Source organism: Eucyclogobius newberryi, unplaced genomic scaffold, assembly GCF_026437365.1.
Source record: "Eucyclogobius newberryi isolate DKJ021-1_F unplaced genomic scaffold, fEucNew1.0.hap1 SCAF_11, whole genome shotgun sequence".
Classification (NCBI taxonomy): domain Eukaryota; kingdom Metazoa; phylum Chordata; class Actinopteri; order Gobiiformes; family Gobiidae; genus Eucyclogobius; species Eucyclogobius newberryi.
The window spans coordinates 19,116,098-19,139,059 of NW_027315735.1; the positions used below are offsets into that span (position 1 = coordinate 19,116,098).

At 39.3% G+C, this 22,962-nt stretch overlaps 2 protein-coding genes across 7 annotated transcripts in view; one reads left to right on the forward strand and one right to left on the reverse strand.

The window, feature by feature from the left end:
- pdzd11 (PDZ domain containing 11) overlaps positions 1–22,962 on the reverse strand; it is a 51,041-nt gene that overhangs the window by 16,100 nt on the left and 11,979 nt on the right. The gene's annotated exons all lie outside the window — the stretch shown is intronic.
- dlg3 (discs, large homolog 3 (Drosophila)) overlaps positions 3,995–22,962 on the forward strand; it is a 45,768-nt gene continuing 26,800 nt past the window's right edge. For 5 of the 6 annotated variants that reach the window (XM_072437151.1, XM_072437157.1, XM_072437164.1 and 2 more), the window contains exons 1-3: positions 3,995–5,118; positions 21,379–21,432; positions 21,722–21,772. In XM_072437151.1, coding sequence (XP_072293252.1) covers positions 4,753–5,118; positions 21,379–21,432; positions 21,722–21,772 — 471 coding nt within the window. In that variant the 5' untranslated portion in view covers positions 3,995–4,752. The remainder of the gene's footprint in view (positions 5,119–21,378; positions 21,433–21,721; positions 21,773–22,962) is intronic. The other variant, XM_072437180.1, reaches the window with a different exon arrangement.

Below are 22,962 nucleotides of genomic sequence, written 5' to 3' on the forward strand. Positions count from 1 at the left end.
TAACTTACCATCTCCAAGTGTGGAGTGTATGAATAATACAACATGTCAAATAAACGCAATATAATGCATTTGTGTTATTGTCATCAATATTATGGTCTTACTACTACTATGTTATAGGTTATGTATTTATTTGTTTTTGGCCTTGACTCAAACTCATATGTACTCCACAGGACCGGGTGGAGGAAGAGGAGGGTGCGTCTTTGGTGCGAGTGACCAGCAGGAGGAGTCCTCACAAAGTGGACCGAGTGTCTGGCCTTGTGACTCTTTCTACAGTGGACATGCCAGAGGTACACCTTCTAAGCTGATTAAAAAAATATCCTGTAATTCCACTGTTATACATTTTGACTATATTTGTATGTAATATATCACTGTCATAATTTGACATTAGCCTCCCAGTACAACCTTTTAACATTCAAAAAAATATTCTGTTGCAGCCTCTTCATGATATTTAAAGTACTAGAATAAATACCCCTCAATAAGTCATGATTCAGCATTTAGGTTCTAAATTAAGATATATTTTTACTCCCATTAATTCCTTTCATAGTTTCAAAGTGAAATTGTGCAAAGATAAGAGATTGAACAAATGCAAGTTGAAGAGGTGAGGTTGTGATAGCAGACAAAGACATGCATCCAGCTGACAGGTATTGATTGTCAGAACTGAAATAGTGGTTACAATGTCACAGAGCAAGAATTCCATTACAAGAGGAAGTTGAAAAGGCTTGTGCAGTTTATGTATGGGAATCCAGATTCATCCTGTGGTGGATGCAGGGAAAACTTCAATAGCTGCTGGGGGCAACATACTAAAAGTGTTATTATTACTACTACTTTATCTGCTCAACCAACCACATCTAAAGGCTTTTAGTACAATGTATTGGTTGGTATGAGTCATAGCTGGGATGTAATTTCCTATGTTTTTATTTATTTTCTCCATGTCATTGCATTAGAGTGTGATGCTCTGATTCAGACGCTTCTGCAGAAGCAAAGAGGTGTGCCTCATGCTTGGACATAACTCTGGATTGTTGCAGGCCATGCTCTGACATCCGTTTTCACACTGCCGACACATGCCAGCCCTTTGCCTGCAGGCTTTGGCTTTTCTCCTGCCACTGAAGAGGGGTTTGGGAGGGGTTCAGAAGAAGACATATGATATATGATATGAAAACCGTATGATAATGAGAGTGTGGGAATATGGTGAGGTTACATGGGAAGGTAGCATGGTGCTGGATTGTGTGTCTCTTTCACTTGAAGGAAGCTGCCATCATGACGAGGAAGATAGTGGGGGTGTGGAGTGGAGCATACAGTGGGGGAGGCTACAGAGAGGCGAGGGCCGGTGCAGTGCAGAGCTCGAGCGGACACACACAGCTCAGCCTTCCTGCAGGTTTCCATGGAAACACATTCCTCCCCCGCCTGCATCCCTACAGACTATCTCTCTCTCTTTAGGCTCCTTCTCGCGTTTTTATCCTGTCCTTTTCATTCCGCTTTTAATTTATGCTTTTTTATTCCTTTCACTGCTACATCCACCAGGCAATTTGTGACAATGCACACTTGGTAATTGTGTATACTGTGCATTTTTCTGACTCTTTGTACCAGGGTGATGAGTAATTACTCTATTTATTTTGCATTCCAATACACCACAGACACAAGCACTTGGTGCTCACGCATTCTCTATTTTCTTCTATCTATTTTTACTCGCCTTCTGTTGAGCACCATGCTTCAGTAATGCTCCTTCTTGTCATCACATTTATACCCGGACCAGGTATTTTTCTTTTTTTCTTCAGAACAACATGCATTTCCCAAATATTGATAATTATTTAGCCTACATCAGACACGGGCACCAGTAAAAGCACAGGCCAGTATATTAAAGTCACCATTGGACAATGTAGCCAACATCTCTCTTTGGTTCCCATGCTTCCCTCTCATTATTTCATCAGTTGGAGGTAGTGTCTTTGGTGCATGGCAGATGTTCACTGCCACTGTTGCTTATTAATAGGAATCCTGGCCTTGTAGCTTTCTTTTCTGCATCTATATCTCTTTGATATTTAGATATATATTTTGTAATTGTTTGTTTACCTTTCTATATTTTTTAATTGTCATGTACTTGCACTGTGGACATGCAACAATAGTTAAAGCTACATTCCTTTGAATGTGTTCTGTGTATGGAATATTGTAGAGATTGTGTCTTTCATCTCCATCTTAGTTAAAGCTACTGTGTGTGTTGATACTGCCACTTTAAGGGTGCCTCACTACCGACTGTCCTTATATGGTTCTGTATCCGGTCAGGTGACAAACACAGCAGTCATATACTCTCATAGAAATGCCTAGAAATGACTGAAACGTGCAATATATGTTGTGGATGGGGGCTGCAGTGTTTGGTTTGTGACTGGTTGTCCAAGTGGGGTTATATTATGACCACAGCAGGAGCTGTGTGACGATGAATGTGTATGAGTTATACAAATAACTAAATTATGAAACTGCTGGAATATAGCTTAGTACAAATCAAAACACCCTTATTTATCCTTTAAGGTTGGAGGTCAGCTTTGATTTGTCACCATTTAATCTGTAGAATAATGCACTTTCAGATTGCCCATGTTCATATCTGAAAATATAGCACGATCAGTACATCAGGTAATGCAAACGGGGAAAAAATTAAAATTAGAATAAACAAACCCCTGCCTTAATATATGGATGATGAGCCAGTTACCACAATACCCAACCCGATTCAGGGGCATCTTCTTATGTATTGCTTTTCAGTGTGTGTCAGCAAGTAGTTACATATTTGCAGTCCAACTTGTGTGTGCTGTGTGTTTGAAACAGTTTATTAATGCTACTTGAAGTTAGTGTTAGTAATAATATGCTTTTTAAAATTAATTACATTTTACTATTCAGAATAAAACTAATTCCTCATTGTACTGACTGGATGTTCTTTAAGAGAACAGCCTAGCCAGGGAAGGATGATTGTAGCATGTGCTTGGTCATGTGTTCTATGATCAAATTGCACATCTTTTCAAGCCACTGCCTAGAAGCTCCTCCTCCATGCTCTTATTGGCTTCACATTTATTTGTGACTTTGTGTGGCTCTAAGTTTCTGGTTCTTTATTCAGGAAATCTAAATATGCTTTTTTCTTGATTTTTCCCCATAGCTAATATCAACTAAATATTCACAGTAAAATTAAACTAAAAAACGATTTTGTTACTTGAATAATACTGTCCAAATGCATATTCTTTTAGTTCAGACACACTCTTTTGACCGCTTTCTACTGCATTCTACTGCTGTCACCTTTAATTATTAATGCATATTTATTACTTCAGTTCCAAGACTAAAAACTTCACTATTTGTGTCTAATTTTTTTATAATTTCCTCAGCATACATAACAATCTACAGACAGCCCTTTGCTCAAAACATAACTGCCACGAAAATATGAAAGCCATGCATTGCTTTGCCTTGCTCACTTTCACTTTTCATCCACCCACTCTAAAGCCCAAGCGTGTAATCGTGTTGGTTTTATACACGTGTTGATGTCATCATTGTGAAGAGACAATATTCCCATATGCTTCTTCGATGTGTCTCCACTTGTGTCACTCACATTATCATTATCATTCACTTTGAACACAATACAAATATGAGGACTTTTTTAAGGCTTAACACAGCTGTTAAACCCATTTTTTTTTTTAAACGTTTGCTCATTGGATTTTCATTTAAAAATGATTTGCATGTACCCAAACAACTTCCACATGAAATGCCTAGAAGTATTCAAGCACTTAAAGAATAGTATCATGAATGTGTCTTGCAGTGTTCTGTGTGGAGAAGTAAAAGGCAGCAGGCAGTGGAGATAGTGTGGCCCTTTAAGAAGAGCTAGTGCAGTGCTCAGTACTGTCGGTGCGGCTGCTGATGGTGGTGCTGCTCTCTGATTGGTCAGGCAAGGTGCTGGAGGGATGCTGCCCCCCTCCTCCCCCCCTGCCTCTTGCTCGCGCGCATCTCTCTGAATAATCCACATCTAGGGCGAGTGGCTGCGACGCGATCCAGGGCTCAGCTCCTCTCTGCAGGCTGAGACAAGAGGCAGACATCCACGCAGGAGGAAAAACGTGAGCCTTTGAACTGGAACAATTAAGGGAAGATTTTCATCTGCGGATATCATTTATTTATACATTTTGTTTATATATCTATACATATATATATATATTTGTACACACGCCTAAAGATATTTATATATCTATATATACATTTATCTCTGTACATATCAGTATTTGTGCTTGTCTGTTAATATTAATATTTTTATATGTAATTGTGTGTGTAAATATATATATATGATATATAAACGCCAGAATATATATATGTATGCACATATATATAACTATATATACATTTATATACATATCACTGTGAACCAAGAGAAGCAAGAGGAAATTTTTATCATCGGGGCTGGTCTCTGATTGTGTGGTCGTATACAGTATTTTTAATATTTTCCTTGATCTTCTACGTCAAGAGGACAAAGACTACGTGCCCATTTTGTATTTTTGTTTCCCTGTTGCTGCTTCACATCCATCTTGATTTTTTTCCTTTTTCAACATCAGAGAGGAATAAAGTTAAGACGCAGAGGAATTGCCAAAAAAAGAGAATTGGAAGACATTGCTGTGATTAGCGTTATTTCTGCAGCATTAGTGCTGTGTGAGCTGATCACAAGGCGGCTTCAAATCTGAGGAGCAGCAGCGACAGAGTGCCACGCCGCTCAGCGTCAACGCAGCCAGCATAGCCAGCATGCACAAACACCACCACTGCTGTAAGTGCCCAGAATGCTATGAAGTAACCCGAATGGCTGCCCTGCGGAGAATGGATGCCCCGGCCTATGGTGGAGACTGGCAAGCCGAACCCTATGGATACCCACCTGGCTACGGCGGAGGCCAGACCTTACCACCTCCGGCCTCAGGGGGAGGTGGGGGCATGGGAGGAGGAGGGGGCACTTTGGGTAGAAGTAAAGGCAAGATCATGTCTGGCGGGGGCCCAGGAGGCCCCAATCCAAAGGACCAGTCCAAATGTGCCCCTAAAGTAAATGGAAACAACTCCAGTGGACAAGCAGGATGGTGGCCCGAGTGCACTTGCACCAACCGGGAGTGGTACGATCAGGTAACTCTTCTTCCTTCTCTATGGGGCAGTTAGGGAGGGTGCTATCTGATGAAGTGCTGTAGAACACACACCATTATGCACTGCTTGGGCTGTGGACCATGGGAGAGAATTTATATTTTGTATTCGTCTGGAGCCTCTGTATCCCATTTGGACCCTTCTATTGATGCAGAAGCAATGCGAGAACAGAAGAGAACTGAGCCAGTCTAAATACACATGGATATTATCTTCAGATGTGGCTTGGATGAAGATGACTAATGCTTATAGATATAACCCACCTTGTGTCGTCAAAGCTTCACGCTGCTATACTACTGTAGGCCAAACTGCTACATTTTTATTGAAGTAACAACTAAGTAAAGAAAAATAAGCAGTGTGACATCATGAGCTATCTGTTTAACGAGTTTTTATTAAAGAGGAGCTCGTACTGTAATGATGAAATGCAGAGACATTTGTGTCGATGACCTGTATGTTTTACCAAGCCTTACTAGATCATACTATGATGATTTTGTAGATTTTGATTTTGTTTCTAATTAGGGGAGAAAGTATGCACTCACTGACAAAGATGTGTGTTTGCAACCAGCCTTGCCCTTAGTCTCTCTTGTGTTGCTAAAATGACACTTGTTAAGATTTAGTAAGGTGCAGAGATGTAAGCATAAGAGACAGCAGGGTGGGGGAAGGGGCACTTACTGAGTAGGATATTCAAGAAATTGGCATGTGCACTATGTATCTATGTGGGCTTGCATTTGTGCTAATGAAAGATGTGGAGTGAGGCTTATTTAAAGCTTGATTGTGTTTAAAGTGGCAGAGCAGCATTGAAAAAGACATGGAAGTAAAATGGAGGCTAGAAAGTATTGGTAGAGTGCAGAAGACCCCTCACATATGCAGCGCAGCACAGCTGATATTAGCAGATTACCTCTACTACAGCCATGACGAGGCTTTTGCTTCAAGGAGGCAATGAGATTGACACTGCCAAAATGATCAGCCAATCAAGCTTATTTGTTCACACATTTGTGAGTTCAGAGCAGATATGATTATGTAAATCTGTATTTCAACAGCTATCAGTGTACCTGGTTTATCCTCCCACTGCAAGTTCCAGCCAATGCATCAAGTATCGTTTTGTGTTTATCAGACTTAGATATATACTTTCTTTCTGTATTATCAGATGATCTCATCAGAGCATGCTTAAATGCTGACACTTTCATCTTCTGAGGGATATACATATATTTTAGCTGTAGATATTCAGAAGTAGGCCTATATAAGGAGGTGGTTGGCTAAAAATCTACTGTGCAGTAAAACGAAAAGCTCAGTAAGACCATGGGGTGGGGGTTATGTAAGAAGAGGCAGTTGGTGGTTTTCTGTCTGTGAGCGAATAGAAGAGGCTGTGACACGACGAACAAGCTTCTGTCCATGCGTCTCTCCGAGGCTACATGTGAATGGGCGCTGGTGCTACATTCTGTGCTCCTTGTGAACAGGCTACAGCCAGGCATGGACCCAGATGAGGGGAAAAAACACGCCCACCTAAACCCCTCCCCTCCTCGGCTTCTCAGTCACCATTGCTCATCCTTGGGTGGGAAATGTGAATGCTGCCCCTCCCCCCATTACCTATACTTATGGAACTCTCGGAAAACGTGTAAAATGTTGCAGATTTAACCCTGGGGTTTTTTGGTAATGAGCTGCTGTGAAGAAGAGTGGTCAGAAACAAATCTTGTATATGTCTTTTGAATCAATAACCATTGAAAATAGCATTGCTTTTTGCTGTCACCTATTTATGCTGCTGCTTTAATCCTGTTTGGTTACTTCTGTTGAGATTATGGGAACATTCTTTAAAATAAGGGCTTTTGAATTTAAATCTGAGGAGACGAAGAAGCTCTTGGGAAGCTGTAGTCAAAAAGCTGCCTATTCCTCTCCCCCCTCGGGCGCCAATCTGTCTATGTTTCTTCTCTTGCTCTGTGGCTATGATTAGCTTTAAATATTAATCTGGTTTTATTTATTTATTTTATTTATCATCAGGCACATTTGACCCAAAACATAGTTAGAGTTTTAACTATGGTGGGATTTAAATGCGCTCCATGTCCAAATGTCTTGGGCTAGATCCCCTGCTGTGAGATTGAAATGCTCTATCTAATACCTGGAATATTCCCATCAGATCTAAACCTGTCTAACTAAGATGCAAGGCCTAAATGCTGGGGCAGTCCCTATAAACTAGAGTATAGTTATATAATTGTGTTATTCTGGTGTAGTTCGTATACAGCTAATATGCTGTATAAGCTTAGATTGAGCTATGTTGACTTGTTGAAGGGTTTTAAAGGTGCTTCATTTTTAAACTGTTTGCAGCATTCCAAGTTACACATTTTGAGCATCCTATTTATTCATGGTGATGAGTTTATTGTACTTTTCACAACTCTCAGAGAGGCCAGAGTTGAGTTTTGACGTCCTGCCACTGCTAACAACAACTAGCATGCTAATGTGGTTCGCGACATGCTCTCACACGATCTCATTTTGACTCCAAGAGCTACTTATACAATACATCTGTGGAATATGACACACTTACTTTACTACAAGAAAACAAAAATAACCAAGCATTTATATATTGGTCATAGAATTGAAACAAACTGAAGGGAAAGTTGATGGGTTGACACAACTTGCAGCAAACCCCAGTAAGTATTTTGGTGAGATCTGGGGCCCCATAAGAAACCTTGCATGGCCCTATACAAGCAAAAAGTAAAAGCAAAGGGAGGCTATATTAATTTCAAAACCACTGTTTGAAATGGCTTACAAGTCCAAAATGGTAAATCATTTTCTGATGGTTACAAAGAAAACGCCCAATGAATAAGCAAAATGGCGAGAGGCCTATTAATCTCGTAAGGCCGTGCGAAGCACGGCTGCGAAAGTGCGCACGTAGTGCGCTCGAAATCGAGCGCGAAGCGCTCGCCCACTTCCAAACACTCACTAACGCACTCCTTCACTCATGCACGCCCCGTACATACTAATTAGTAGTAGGAAAATGGAACATTACCGTTGTAAACGGGCGAAGCCCGTGCAAAAGTGCGCACTAAAAGAGCACTTTATATTGAGTGGTCGTCATCCCCATATAAAGCACTCATTTGCGCTAAGTAGCTCACGAATACGTTCCCCATCTCTTGCATGTTCCGTGCATATAAGCATGTAATGCAAAAATTTAACATTATTACTGTATAGAGGGCCAAAAACACAAAGTGGGCGGAGCCCACTCAACATTAACGAAAGTACCCATCAGTGACCAGGGACCCACACCATGAGGTAGGAAAGCCTGAGCGCTTTTCGAAAATGTATAGTTTATGATATTTGAAAAATGGGAAATATTGTTTTCGCATCGGAATATTATATAGGAAGATAGGAAATGACCCAAAAAAAATCTGATCGTAGAATCATGAAATTTGGCGCAGAGGTAGATGGTGACAAGAGAAGTAAAAAATATTATTACGGCAACGCCGTCCACCCAACCAAATGTCGGCCATATTGGTTCAAAAATGGCTAAGCAGGACTCTGGAGTTTTTCCAAACGTCGTACTTTTACGAACTCCTCCCAGGGCGTTGGCTCTAAAAAGCTGAAATTTGGTGAAAATGCTACTGAGGAGTGGGACATCAAAAGTTATTCAAATCACATTGATACCTGTCACGGTCTCTGTGCGGCGAAGCCGCAAACTTTAGCTAGAATTTCAGAAATCTCCCAAATTTAACATTTCTGCCGTTTGCGCAGATAAAGTCCGAATTGCGTCAAATTAGAATCAGTTGTTAAACTCTTTGCGCTAAACGTACTTGAAGTGAAATAAATTAATTTGGCACCACAGCGCCCCCTACAGATTTTATATGGAGGTTAAATGTTTAGTTTTGCGAAATTTTATGAAATTTGACACACAACTCAATTTTGGCATCCCCATCAAAAAAGTCAATGAGACCCATGTCATAATTGTTATGGCGTTGCCGTAGCGATGACCAAAACCTCCCATGTTATTCCAATGGGGAAATCGCCAGAACATGTTTACACTTTAGACTTTCACAAACTCCTCCCAGGGCGTTAGCCCTATTAACCTGAAATTTGGTGAGACTCATCTTCAGGGGTGGACCGTCAAAAGTTATTCACATTTTTATTCAAAGAGTCACGGTGTCTGTGCTGCAAAGCCGCACATTTTGCCAAGAATTCAAAATAAAATAGCTTTTTGATGGTAAAACAAAGGGGAGAAGATGTGACAGCGTCACAGATTCAGCAGTAGGCGTAATAAAAGGACCATTGGGGCGCGTTAGCGCCCCCTCCTCTTGCGGCGTGGCGGCGGCGTGGCGAGGGCCGATCATTGCCGCTTGCGGCTATATTTTATAGTTATTTTTAATAAAATAAACACACTGCCACTTATAGATAAGTGCTTGAGATAAGTGTGGTGTAATTATCCAACAAATACTGTGAAACAAAATTTATGTACAAGGCAGACATTCTAAGTTTACAATGTTTAGAAGATAATCGACTACTTTTCAATATCTGGTGCCAAATGTATATTCATGTTTGGTAGAGTCAAGTAGAGCACAATACAGAGGGGAATTCAATGTATTAAATAAAAAAAGGTATTAAATGTATTAAAAATGAGACAGAGCATCTGCAGTTTTATTGGCACTTGGATGGTTTTGATTTTTCTTTTAGGGAAGGGCTCCAATAAAAATGAAAGTCAGTTGGTCAGACACACTGCCAACTGGGATATGATAGTTGTTTTGAGGCTGTAAACCAAGTGGTTTAATTTTAAGGGCTTTACACACGTTTTTACGCATCATGTTGTAATTTTTCCTTGGACATAGCTTTTAGCTCTAGATGCCCCATATTGATCGGCTCTTTTCATTCCAATAAACAGGTGGAAAGTATAGGACTGTCTAAGGACTTAACATTTATGACAATGTATTTAAAGTTTACAAACCCTTCGGTGCATGGGTCATTTTACATGTTACAGGCAGATGCACAGCTTTAGGACAGCTTTGTGCTCAGGGTGGGCGCCTTCACACCACAGCACGCTTTCACACCAAATCATATAACACCTTATCACACTTTTTTGTCTGGGTGCAAGATTGAAGACGTACTCAGTGGTCTGTTTTTGACAGAAAATGCATTTTTTTACTTAGGTCTGTTACAATAACAACATTTTCAAGTGTGACGTATTGATACAGAAAATATCACAATAAACGATAATATTGAATAACCCTTATAGGATAGTTTCACCTTTTCTTAACATATAATATTGTAAAAAACACAAACAAACAAATATAAATGCTGCAACAAATAAATGGCAGAATTAAACTCTTAAGTAGTTAGTATAATTAGTCCTAGATGTTAATTATTTAACAGTTAAAGCAAACATTTTATGAACTACAAAAAAATTCTGGAATATTTGGTATAGTATTATTGTGAAATAGGTTTTCTCTTTTTACCCCTCTTTTTATCAGTCATAGTATTGTGTGTGGTTGTGCAGTAAACCAACTGCTGTGACAGGCTGGTGAACATTGTTTATTACAGGCCTGTTTTAGCAATACTGTGCTATAGGCTAAGTGCAGCAGCCTACATGCTGCTGAAAAATACCTGTCTCACAATCGATTCAGTGAAGAGCGAGCCGCTAAGCCTCCTGACTCCTCTTCATTCCTGTGTGGGTGTGTGGGTGCTCTCAAATGTGCCTTGACTTGATTTGTTACTATTTTGCCATCATCTGAACAGATATTTTGGTAGTACTTATTGCAAACTATTTAGTGTATGCAGGGAGAAAGGGCCCTGGTATAAATGCTGAGTAATGGTGGCTATGATTTATACAATAACTGAGAAAACAACAACTGCCAATGAGACGCTGTAGTTCTTCGGCATGCATCAGCCATGTTGTTTGTTGAAAGTTACTCTGTACATTTCTCTGTTTGCCTGTAAACACAAGTGACATTAATTTATTTGATGAAGATAGTTTCGGCATGAAACGCAAATACTGATAATAATCCCATCTCTGCTTGAAAATAGAGACACCTACATTTGTTATGACGCTACACTTGAACTCCAGACACGCAAACCAGACATTTTAGACCAGAGAAGGGTTAATGAATGTTTTTATTGTTTTATTCAACCACTAAATATAATTCCTTTCAAACTCAAGGAAGCCCACGCTTGGTAAAGCAGTAGATTTTGTATCATGTAACTGCTTGTAAAGCCATCTCTTTCTAATGCATTATCCAAGCAGCCCTTCAGCCATTTGGTCTGGCCCCTGCTTTTTTTTCCTGTACAGTATGTGTTCATTTTGTTCATATCCCTGCTGTCTTCCGCTGCTCTTCTCCTCCTCCGCTCCTTTTTTCATACATGCTAAGAATCAAAGTAGTTTTCACTTTCTGGTTGACTTTTTTGGGAGACAGTGCTGCAGTGAACAGCCTGGACTTGCCTCAGTGTGATTAGTGCACATGACGTTAACTGAAATACTAAAGCCCTATCAATGTATTTGTTTTTTTGTTTCCTGAAATGTGGCATGTGCATCAGTATTAGAGATGCCAAGATACTGTAGCTAATTTGTAATTGGGTTATTCAAGTTGCAATATAATCTCAAGACCTAAACAAAAATCTGTACATTTTTAAAAGCAAAATGTCGCTGTTGTTTTTTTTTTTTTTTTTGTCACTCAGAAAGTTTTATTTCATAAAGCTTGTTAGATTAGAGAGATTTTTCAGGGAAAAAACATGTCTTAGGATCTTAAAAAAATACAAGAAATACATTTTTCATTTCGGTTTCTATTTTTAGTGTCAGTTGATTTTTTGCAGTTTTTACACGTTTTATCTCCCTGCAAACACCAGATGAAACTACATCATGCCTTATTTTTTGCAGAAGCAGCCAATATTTAAGTTTATTGAAACTACGTGAAAACATATTGGGTCTGCTTATACCATGGCACAAGTTATTGTTCATCAATATCCTTATTTTTCTCATCATATTCTGCATACATTATTTGGGTTATAAGCAGCTTGTCGCAGGCAGTGACCTACTTATACATATGGCAAGAATTTGTTGTGTGTAAAGTTAGACCATTGATTTAGCATGTTTTGTGTTATTTATTTGTTAATTGTCACTGTATGTATTTTATGGAAATGATATACAAAGTCATATCTGTTAATCAGAAAAGAAGAATTACAGTTTGTTTGAGATATTACTTGTTTAAGATGATGTATTGTATGTTCTCTTACTATCTACAGGACACTTGAAATATTGACCAATGAAATTAAAATATGTATTTTAGAGCCTTTGAGTTCTGAATAACATAGTACTAACATAAGGATCTGCTCCTTAAACAGAGAACATTATATTACAATCTGAGCTCTGTGTCCGTCTGCCTATTATCAGTTGTTGTAGTAATATTCCATTTGGATCTTGTAAAAAGTATGTGATATTTGAATTTGCATCACATTACAATATACTATTAACAAGGGCCCCCACTATATATATATATATATATATATATATATATATGTGTCAATAATAATAATAATAATAATAAATAAAATTCAGCATCTTAACAGTCAGTTTTAAAGACTGAAAATATCTATGCATTATCCATGCAAATTTAAAGTAACAGACCCAATAGGAGAGGCTAATTAAAATGCATTTGCTGTTATTAATATGTGTAAATGCTGACCATTAACGCCTCTTTTACAGCCATAATCACTTTACAGTAGATTACATGTGATGTTTACGAGTAACATTTCACAAGCTAAACACTAAATAAAGTGAAAGAAAGAAAAGTAGCGTCACTTGCACCGCTCAAAATGAATTCATGCTGACTCAAAACAATAGTTTTGAATTGCACTGCTCCATCGTGGGACCTTCCACAGCATCCGCATGCCATCATTATATGCCACATTTAGTCTGCATGCTACTCTTTTTGTCTATATATATATATATAATATCTCCATAAGTGAGCGGTATACATGGGGATACAGTAAGCTTTGAAACGTTTGGTCTTAACTGGTGTTGAGCATATACCAAACTTTCGGATCAACATATTATATTATTATATTATCCTATATGTAATCCAGAATGTTGATAGCAGTGGTGTGTATTGTGCGTGTTTATGGCGATAGGTCACTCTCTTCTCCACAGGCTTGTGTGTAAAATCTACTTTTGTTCTAGAGTTAGTTGCTGAGTTTAGAGCATTTGGTGCAAACAGCACTTCATTACAATAATGGCGGTTGTATCCTAAAGAGTCTAAGATTTAAAACAACGTATAACATACATTTACATACATATATACCCACATCGGTAAAATATTGGCTAATAATATCTGTAAGCTGATATATCGGTCAGGTCCCACCATTATCACAAACGGCAGGCTGACTATACCATTGCATCTTTTTGCCTGTGTATTTGACATTCAAAATAATACAGTTGTGCTGAGAGCTGAGGGCTGCGTGAATGGCAGATATTGGTGTGATAAGCAGTGCTTTGTGCTGCCTGTGGACGAGAGGCACGACGCTGCTTACTTCCTCCATGAATCAGTGTCTTTAGCCGCGTCAAATAGTCAATGATGAAGCAAAAATGTTGTAGCTTCACCAGGCTGAGGTTAGAAAAATGAACATAGGTGATGATAGAGAGGAGCAGCACTGTGCTGTGGAGAGAGGCAGAGAGGGGGGTGCACAGACCACAGGGTTACCATGGATACACTCAGTCAGATCCGTGCTCAGTTAATTACCCACTGACTGCCGCACTGATACACACAGGCGGCTGAAGGCCTCCACAGTGACATCACAGCAACATTAGTTACATGTATAACATGTAGAGAAATGTGTTTGTTGATATTAATGTATCTATGGCAATACTACTTTTACTTGTTTGCACATCCACTCCACTTGTGTGTTTAAGAGCTTTTCCAAAACGAGTGCTCCATTTTGTTTACAGTTTCTGGGTTCATTTAATCTTCATCAGGCTGCTTATAAAAACCCAATATAGGTCATTGTGTATTCACAATTCATATTTCCAATTATGTAATCAGCCAAATCCAGGCACCACATATGCCCGCTAGAATATCTGGACAAGCACGCATCAAGCAGATGGGAGGGGTCCGTGAGAGATGATGCAACCAGCCATGCACCTACCATTCAGTCAAGCGAGTGTCCTTGTTTGAAGAGAGATCTGAAGGTTCAAGAAAACAAGCATGTGAAATCACTTCTGTACGGCAGACTATCTGCCACAGATCATATCTGAAGGTCATGGTTGTTTGGTGAGAGATGTTGTTTTAGATGGGCCAAGACTAGATGTATCGAGCATTTATAATAATGGCATGTATATTGGAAATTGTGGCAAAACTGATTGTTCTATTTGGTAAACTACTATTATTTTTTTTTTTTTTAATTGCATACAGAAAGATTTGTGAAAAGATGTGTTCATATTTGCTTACTTTCAATGGCATTGTCAAGGATCAACACTATGTCTTTGTTGTGTCCCAATAGCAGAAGCACTTTAGAAGATTACGATGTATGATGTATTGTCTGTCTGATCCACGATCAGTTTGAGAAATGTTCTTCAGGCCAAAGCACGTCTTATCTCTGCATTTCCCGAGGTAAGGTGAGAAAAGAAAAAAAAAACGTGGCTGAATTTACCAGTTGCTGTCATACACCAAAGATTAAAACATAGTTTTGTGCTTAGTGCTAAATGCATTAACGCATATGCAGGAACAATTAAAGCATGGCTTGTGTTTCTGTTGCATCTTCCATAATGTATCTTTTACTTTTTTGTTTTTTAGATTTTTTTGGCTCGAAGTTTTTATCTGACAGGACTTTTGTAGCGTGAAAGGGAGCGAAAGATGGGGTATAGATAGTCAGCAAATATTACGGGCTGACGTCATGGTGGCAGCAACGAAGTATCCACTTCTCAACTGCACTACCAGCAAAGCAGCCATACGTATCTTTATCACTTTAACACCTCTAGCTCCTCCTGTGCCAGAAGAGAGTGTGGGGCGCTTATGAATGGAGATGTGTTCACATGTGGGTATTCCTCAGTGGAGCTATAGAACTGTGTGAAGTTTAGTTAGTGTGAGTTGTGCCATTGGACCTTGGCATTGAAGCTTGTAGGAGCTAGTTTTGAGAAGTTCAATAATAAGCAGAATCTGCTCCACACGTCGCAACAAAAGGAACTCACAGATAGGCCACACGATCCATTCCCACATTCTTTTATTGTCACATTTAACATTTGAATAAACTCTTTAGCGTGTATCTTGTCTTGTCAATGTCCACAGCACTTGGATTCAAACATACAGTGCCACCTTCATTGGCCAAAACCTGCAATAATCCACTCAGGTTTATCCATTTATGTGAAATAATGGGCTCATGCTATGTTATATTATATTCACACTACTCTATACTATATTTCTTTGATAATTACGTGAGTGGAACACATGAGATTTGCCCATCAGCTGGTTTTTCTTGTTTTTAGAGTCATTGCAGCACACTTTCAGCTGTTGTAAACATAGCATCTTTAGGTCATTTTTGTTGCTGAGATAAGAATGTAGCTTTAAACAAGAAAAACGCAAAGACACGCAAGGAGCTGAGCTGTCACCCTGACTCAGTGATTGTTCTGGGGGTCGCATTGGTGTGAAGGAGCCTTAAGATTACTACTGGGCAGGATGGACACCTCCACTTTTTAATGTTTTCTTCACTTGTCCTGTTAATTTACACTGCATCCGGAAAGTAGTCTCATTCTCCACATTTTGTAATGTCATGTGTTTTATTTTGGCTTTTTTAAATAAAATTGCAAAGAATTCTTTCAAGTTCTTTCACATTGTCATTTTGGGGTATTGATTGTAATTTTGAAGCAAATAATTAATTTAATATATTTTGGAATAAGGCTGACATAACAAAATGTGGAAATTGTTAATACTTTCTGGATGCACTGTATATAATAAATGTCGTAAGGATGTCGTAGGATATTTTGTTGGTCATTGAGTGAATTGTCTATTCACTATCTAAAAAGACAATTGAACAAAAATAGATGTATATTAAAATATTCGTGACCTTGTGGTATGCTCTGTTCAATTATTTTGTAATGAAAATCTTAAAACTGCAGCTGTATGAATTGTTTGCATTTGGGAAATCATCAAAATGGCAGCTGCTTCTTGTGTTGCACCTCAGTGTTGTCACCAGAGCTTAGCTTAGTATTCAAAACATCAGAGAGAACAAACATGGGCACAGCAGCTCCCTCAGCTTAGCAACAAGGAGTAGCAACTAGTCAAGAGCTGTGGGGTAACATGCAGCTGCAGTGACCTCTGGTGTGCATGTGTGTGTGTGTGTGTGTGTGTGTGTGTGTGTGTGTGTGACACTTAACCTTTTTTCATTACAAAGTGCTGTTAATTGTTTCCACTGGAGAGCATCCTGTCAGAGAGGTCAGTTGCAGTGGAATTACAGTTAGAAGAAAAAGTATGTGAACCCGTCCTGATGGTGCAATTTTGTTTTTATTACCGCAAATCCAGCCTTTAAGTCACAAGAAGATTAATCACAGGAAGAATATGTGAAGTTTACAAGTAAAAAGTTGAAGGGGACCCATTAGGGGACATAGAGTGTCTTGGGGCAGGCTTTGACAGAGACGACATGCATAAAATGCTGCAAATGACCAGTATTACGGCCCTGCCATCGCATGTGGCAAAAATAGACCCAAAGCTAGTGATAGGAGTGGTATTGTTTTGCATTACACAGGGATGCTGGGACATTTGTCCATTTGCTAATTTCCTGTGAACACTGTTTAATCGGCTTCTCTGTTTTACCGTCGCCCTTCAAGGCAACTGCTGTTGTCATTTTGGCTGTTACAAAATAAATTGAATTGAAATTCACAGTTCTTTGGGATTGTGCTTTCTATTAAATTACTAATATTGAAAATAATAGCCTGATACAAATCTGGTGTGTGCGTGAATGATTGGTGGTGGTCGTAGGGTGCAGATTTGCTGCTTTGCTTCTGTCAGTCTGCCCAAGGGAAGCTGTGGTTACTATAGTAGCTTAGCATCTACAGGTGTGAGGTAAATGTCATGCCTGTAATATCTTTGAGTGTCCAAAGCGCTATATCAATCAAATGTATTATTATTAGTATTAGTATTAGTATTATTATTCAGAAAAGCAATGCTATTAACAGACAATGTATACAGATTTTTACATTAGGCTTTATTAGGCTGTTTTAATGTGAACTGTATTACACTTAAAATGGTTTCATCATTAATGCTGCTCCTCTGAGTCCTTGCGGTCCCTCTTGAGTGTCTCGGCTCTGAAAGCATGTTACATTAAGTACTTTTCCCCAGTGCCATTGCCCTAGTGAAGGTCAAACTGGCCAACTCTCATTTAGAGTTGCACAGCATGACAGAGAGGTAAGCTGCTCCATGCTTTTGTGATATTACACACAGATGAAGAGGGAATCTGCTGACAGCTGTGACGGACTATTAATTACATGTCATGAAAGTGCGTCTGTGCATGTGTCTGGGGACTTTAGTTGGGTAACAGTGTCAGAGTGCACAGTCGGGCACATCAAGTCTAAAACTTGACATAGTACCAGTATAATGTAAAGTGTAATATCCTTGTGGCTTCACCGGTGCATTGATGTTTGGATTCTTCTGCTGTTGTAACAGAGGAGAATAAGCTGATGACCTTTAGCGCTATGGGATTTTCTTTATTACGTCTCATTATTTCACTTTTGTCCTCGGCTAAGAACGCATCATTGAGTTTGGACAGAAGCTGAGCACAGTGTCTTTGCTTCATGATCAGCCTTCTACAGTAGTTTGTCACCTCCACTCTTTCCTCTTCCATTTTGCAAAGAGGCAACAGTGTGAATGAGATGTTAGATGCATAGTAATTGAGTAGGTATTGATTAGACTGCAGCGTGGTAAACAGGAGGCCAATGAGAGCCCAGGGATCTGAGCAGCAGCCCTGCCTACATCCCACATTCTGCAGGAAAGGAGAAAACATTTAAGAAAGCTGTTTAGATAAAAGCATAGCATCATGGCGTCACATCGATCCCTGTCTGACGGATGCGCAGGACGCTGCACCTGTGTGCCTCATGTGACTGTCACGTTCTCTGACATGTCACCACTGCATATGGAGCTGCCATGTCAAGGAGTTTCCAATGTGCCATAATTACATATGGGGATTTTTTTGTTCAGTACATTTCTGCTCACCCAACTCCCCGAATCTCAATAATTCAGCTAGAGAGAAATCTAAATATAAAATATAGCACTCTTTCCTTGTCAGAAGCATACATCAGCATCCAGGTAGGGACCCTACAGTTTTTTATTTTAAGCTTTTGCATTATGTAAAACAACCAACTAACCTCAGCCTGTACAGCAACACAGCAGCAAGAACTGCAGTAAAAGCCTTGGAGGTGAAGGGAGGGTGACTAAGTGAGCCTGCTAACCACTACGATACTACACTGCATCCATTGTTGCCATGGGAGTACATCGATTAGTTAACTATTTGGACGTGGCCTGCACTTGCCATGGTATAGTTATAGCTTCATCAGCCTTAAGGGACCCCAGCCGAGTGTTGTGGGGTACAATGACAGTGAGACCCTGGGAGATAAACAGTCAGGTTTGTAGACTATAATAATTGAAAAGTAACATAACTAGAAAAAGAACAAATGGGTAATGAGATGACTTGGAGAAGAGACTTTTCAACACTCCTCTTAGTCAGTAGCACTTGTAATGTTCACTTGCTGGGTGAACAGTTTGGCAGTTTACAAAACAGCATTGAGTCAACTTCCATTACTTGATGCATATTGATATAGATTTATTTTTAAATTTAGGTTTGTGTGCTTTAACTTAGACGTACTGTACCTGTAGGCGAAAAATTTACAAATTTACTAAAAGTAAAACACATCGTTTTAATCCGGCTCTCCACAGTTTGCTGCGATCCTACCTTCTCTCATCCCCATTTAATGCTATACTATCCTGTCCAATCAAATCTATGGGCCAAGAAAAGTTTCTCTCAAATTCCCTCTTCCTCAACATTCAGAGTTTCTTGGTTTCCATTCTCAATTCATAAAAAAAAAATAACAGTATATTTAGATATCACTTTATTAATACTAAAGGAACATAAATAAAAAAGTTACTCAGGATTCAGTCCTTTTGTGTTGCCTTGCTAGGTCCCATGTACCCCTGGTCAGATTGATTTACTCTACCAATGTTCCTCTAAGTCTATAGACAGATATACATTGGCATTTGAATAAATATTCATTTCTAATAATATAAGGTAAGTTATTTGTAGTTGTATTTGTGTATAGCTTGCAGGATATATTCACCTCTCCCCTTGAATCTCTTGTAGTCCACTAACCTACATTCACCTCGCTCTGATAGTAGCGTCACAATCTCTATGTGGTCTATCTTGTCCTGTGATACTTCTTGTCTTTAGATACGCTCTTTTCAATAGTTGGATATCATAATGGGTCAAATCAGGAAACCAGGAATGGGAACTTAATCCAGACTAATCCAAGTTACCTGAGTCAATTGCTAAACTCATGTTGAGATTACCAGGGCCAGTGAGATTATCATCCATGTTTGCTATCTTGTTAGGTGAGATTCTGATAGAAGGATTACAAACAAATCCCTGACTGGGATAATATTGCTGTTTTCTACATTTCATAGATTTTTACTTGTAGATTGGATGAGCCTCTGAAGACATTAAAGACGAGCAGATATTGTATCGTAACAGGTATATTTTGGTGATTTCAAGAGGTTAGTTATGGCCAAACATTATTTTCTTTCAGCATTTTTTTTTTCTTCAAAAAAGCACCGTCTACTATTAGAGCATAAACGTTGCTGTTTGATGCTTTGTACCAGAGTTAGCCTAATTTACAGCTGCAGTCCACAGGAAGGGACATACACTATTTACATATACATCCTCCACACATACAAGATACAGACACACATTCATACAGAGCCAGTACCTTAATAGTATATATGTATATAGTCTATAATATGTGTGTGTATATATATACTGCAACAATCACTCCGCAGTCTTGTTATTTGGCAGGTGCATAATAATGATGGTTTCAGTAGAGTTTTATTTTTTTCTAAATCCAAACTGTAGGGTATTTTTTTACCCTCTGCTTTACGAATGCAAATGCTTCCATTGAGGATTTTGGACAGAGTGAATGGAAAAATAAACTCCAACTGGACTTATGTCAGCAGATGTAATTACAGTACACAGAAAGGCTGATTGTGCTGACTGGCAGGATGTAAAAACATTTGCCTGCAGTCCTAACACATCAGTTTGGAGTGAAGAAGGTCAACTGTAAGAATACAGCATTCCTGTGCTCCGTAGGTGGTGCAGTGGTTGGGGGTGTTGCACATGTGTGCCACCGCTGCATTGTTGGTTCAAATCCAGCCGGCAGTCTATACCCTCTCTCCCCCTTTCACGCTGCGAAAAAAAGGAAACAGCTTTCCTCAGTGTCACAAATGGCTTTTACTCAACACAACACAGAATAATAATCTATATTGCCTCAGAGTAGTATTGCAACATATCCACAGCTGTGACAGAAAATATGTGCTGGCCGCCTGGACACAGGCTGTATCTGTCTACATTGATGTGGGGGTGAGAAGGTGAGGACACAAGTTGCAGTTAGTGATTTTCTCTCCATTGTTAGACATAAGGAAATATGAGGGCCCTGAGCAGCACTGTCAGCATCCCTTCACCCAAGCTGTTCAATCATATCAATAATAATAAGATTACCAGTGCGCATGACGAGACCAAAGCCATCAAACACATCCACTATGGGTTTATACTCAATATGAAGCTGTCTTATTACTCAAAACACACACACAAACAAATATTTGTATTTATTTTGTATTATTTACTTATTATTTTTTTAATCCATGCCAGTGCATAGTAAAATTGAATGTGTCCTTTATGCATTTACATTTTCTGCAGTGTTGTGCACATTCAAATAATGATTTACTAGAACAGAAGAACTTTGTGCCTTCTAGCATCCATGATTACCTCTATATGGTTAGCTTTTACATCGTGATGGCTGTAATGCAGTGAAAGTGAAGCACCGTGAGCCTCTGAAACACATGTTGTTTGTTTTATGAGGTGACCACAGGATGCCTGTGTGAGCCTCTTAATAAACTGTGGTCTCCATGCCCCAGTCCTCATTCGCGGCTGTCACACCTTCATTCCGCCTCAGCCCTGTTCCCATGGCGTCCCCAACGATAGAATGTGTGCTGCAAGCCTCACACTCACATAATATGTATCTCTTCATATTCACAGGCTAACCCTCCCCCCATCATCGTCAACGCAGACTCACTAGATGCAGGCCCTTATGTAAGTATCTGTTCTCGCTGCCTCTGTACAGTGTACATCTCTCCCGTTCACAGTCCCTAAGCGGCCGTGCATTTGTGTGTGCTCTACATGTTTGTGTGTAACATGCCATGTGACACACAATTTGGATTTATAAACATATAGCCCAACTTTTTATACAAGCATACTGTATTTAGGGAAAGTGGGTCAGAACTGTTACATGATTCTAAATATGTGGTTGTTTTCTGTGAAAAAGAAAATGTTGTGTTACAAAATTCTGTTTTAATGAAAGTTATTCTTTTTTTTTTTAAAGGTCAATGGAAGTGATGGGATGTATAAATATGAAGAGATCATTCTTGAAAGGGTGAGTTTCACCTCACCTTTTTTCTATCTCAATCATTTTGTATTGTCTTTATTTCTGACATGGAATTTAGTTTTCTCTCCACTAGGTGGTAGTAAGTGGTTTAATGTGTTTTCTTAAGGCATAAACATAAGTCTCTAAATCATTTTCATAGGTTTCAGATTCCTGTTTATAGGCGGCATTTTGAATACTTTTGACCATTCAAAAATATATATTTTGTTTTGAATTGTTATTTGCTATGGCAACAGTGCTAATGTTTCAACACTCAGTGAACAGAATTCACAAACTAGAAACTTGCTTTGGCATCAATGTGCAACATATAACAATGAATAATAATGACAGCAAAATATATTTTAAAAAAGGCATCATAACATTTTGAATTTAATATAAATAGACTTGGCCTCAATATACATACAATTTACACTTGGTCAGAATAGTAAAAAAAAAATGGTTGATGAGTCCAACAGCAGAGGGAAAGAAACTGTTCTTGTGGCGGGAGGTTCTGGTCCGGATGGACTGTAGCCTCCTGCCTGAGGGGAGTGGTCTCCTGCCTGAGGGAGTGGCTCAAATAGTCTGTGTGCCGGGTGAGAAGGGTCGGCTGTGATCCGACCTGGTGATGGGGGAGTCTGTTAGGGCAAAGGGGGGCTAAATGTAAATAGTAAATGTATTACGTCTCCTGGGAATTACCAGAGTAACTACTATCACCCTCATGCCGATTTAAATGGTCACTATTTATACAGTGCATTTTTAACTTCGAGGCACTCAAAGAAATGCAAATTGCTTTCTCTTCAATAGTTCAGCAGGCAGCACTGCTCTTTCCAGCTGTGGTTCAGCAAAGCTAAACTGTACATCACTCATTATTCCTCCCGCATAAAACCATCTACAAATCTGTGTTGGATGTGCATCAAAATGATCCCCTGATCCTAAAGGGTATTAAAGCATAAAGTTAAAAAAAAACAATGCTAAAGTCACTTAAACAAAACAAACGATCTGTAATATTTGATGACGGGGCCCAGTCTACTTCCAACTCTCACTCATTGTGAGCTCTCGGTCTTTCTCTGTCCTAATTTGCTGGACTGTTGCTCATTAATTATAGAAAATAATAAAGTGAGGTCCTCTCAGCTGTCTTGTTTGTGGCCTGTCTCTCTGGTCATGGCTGTCAGACGCCGTGTATCCTGGATGCAGCAAGTCTG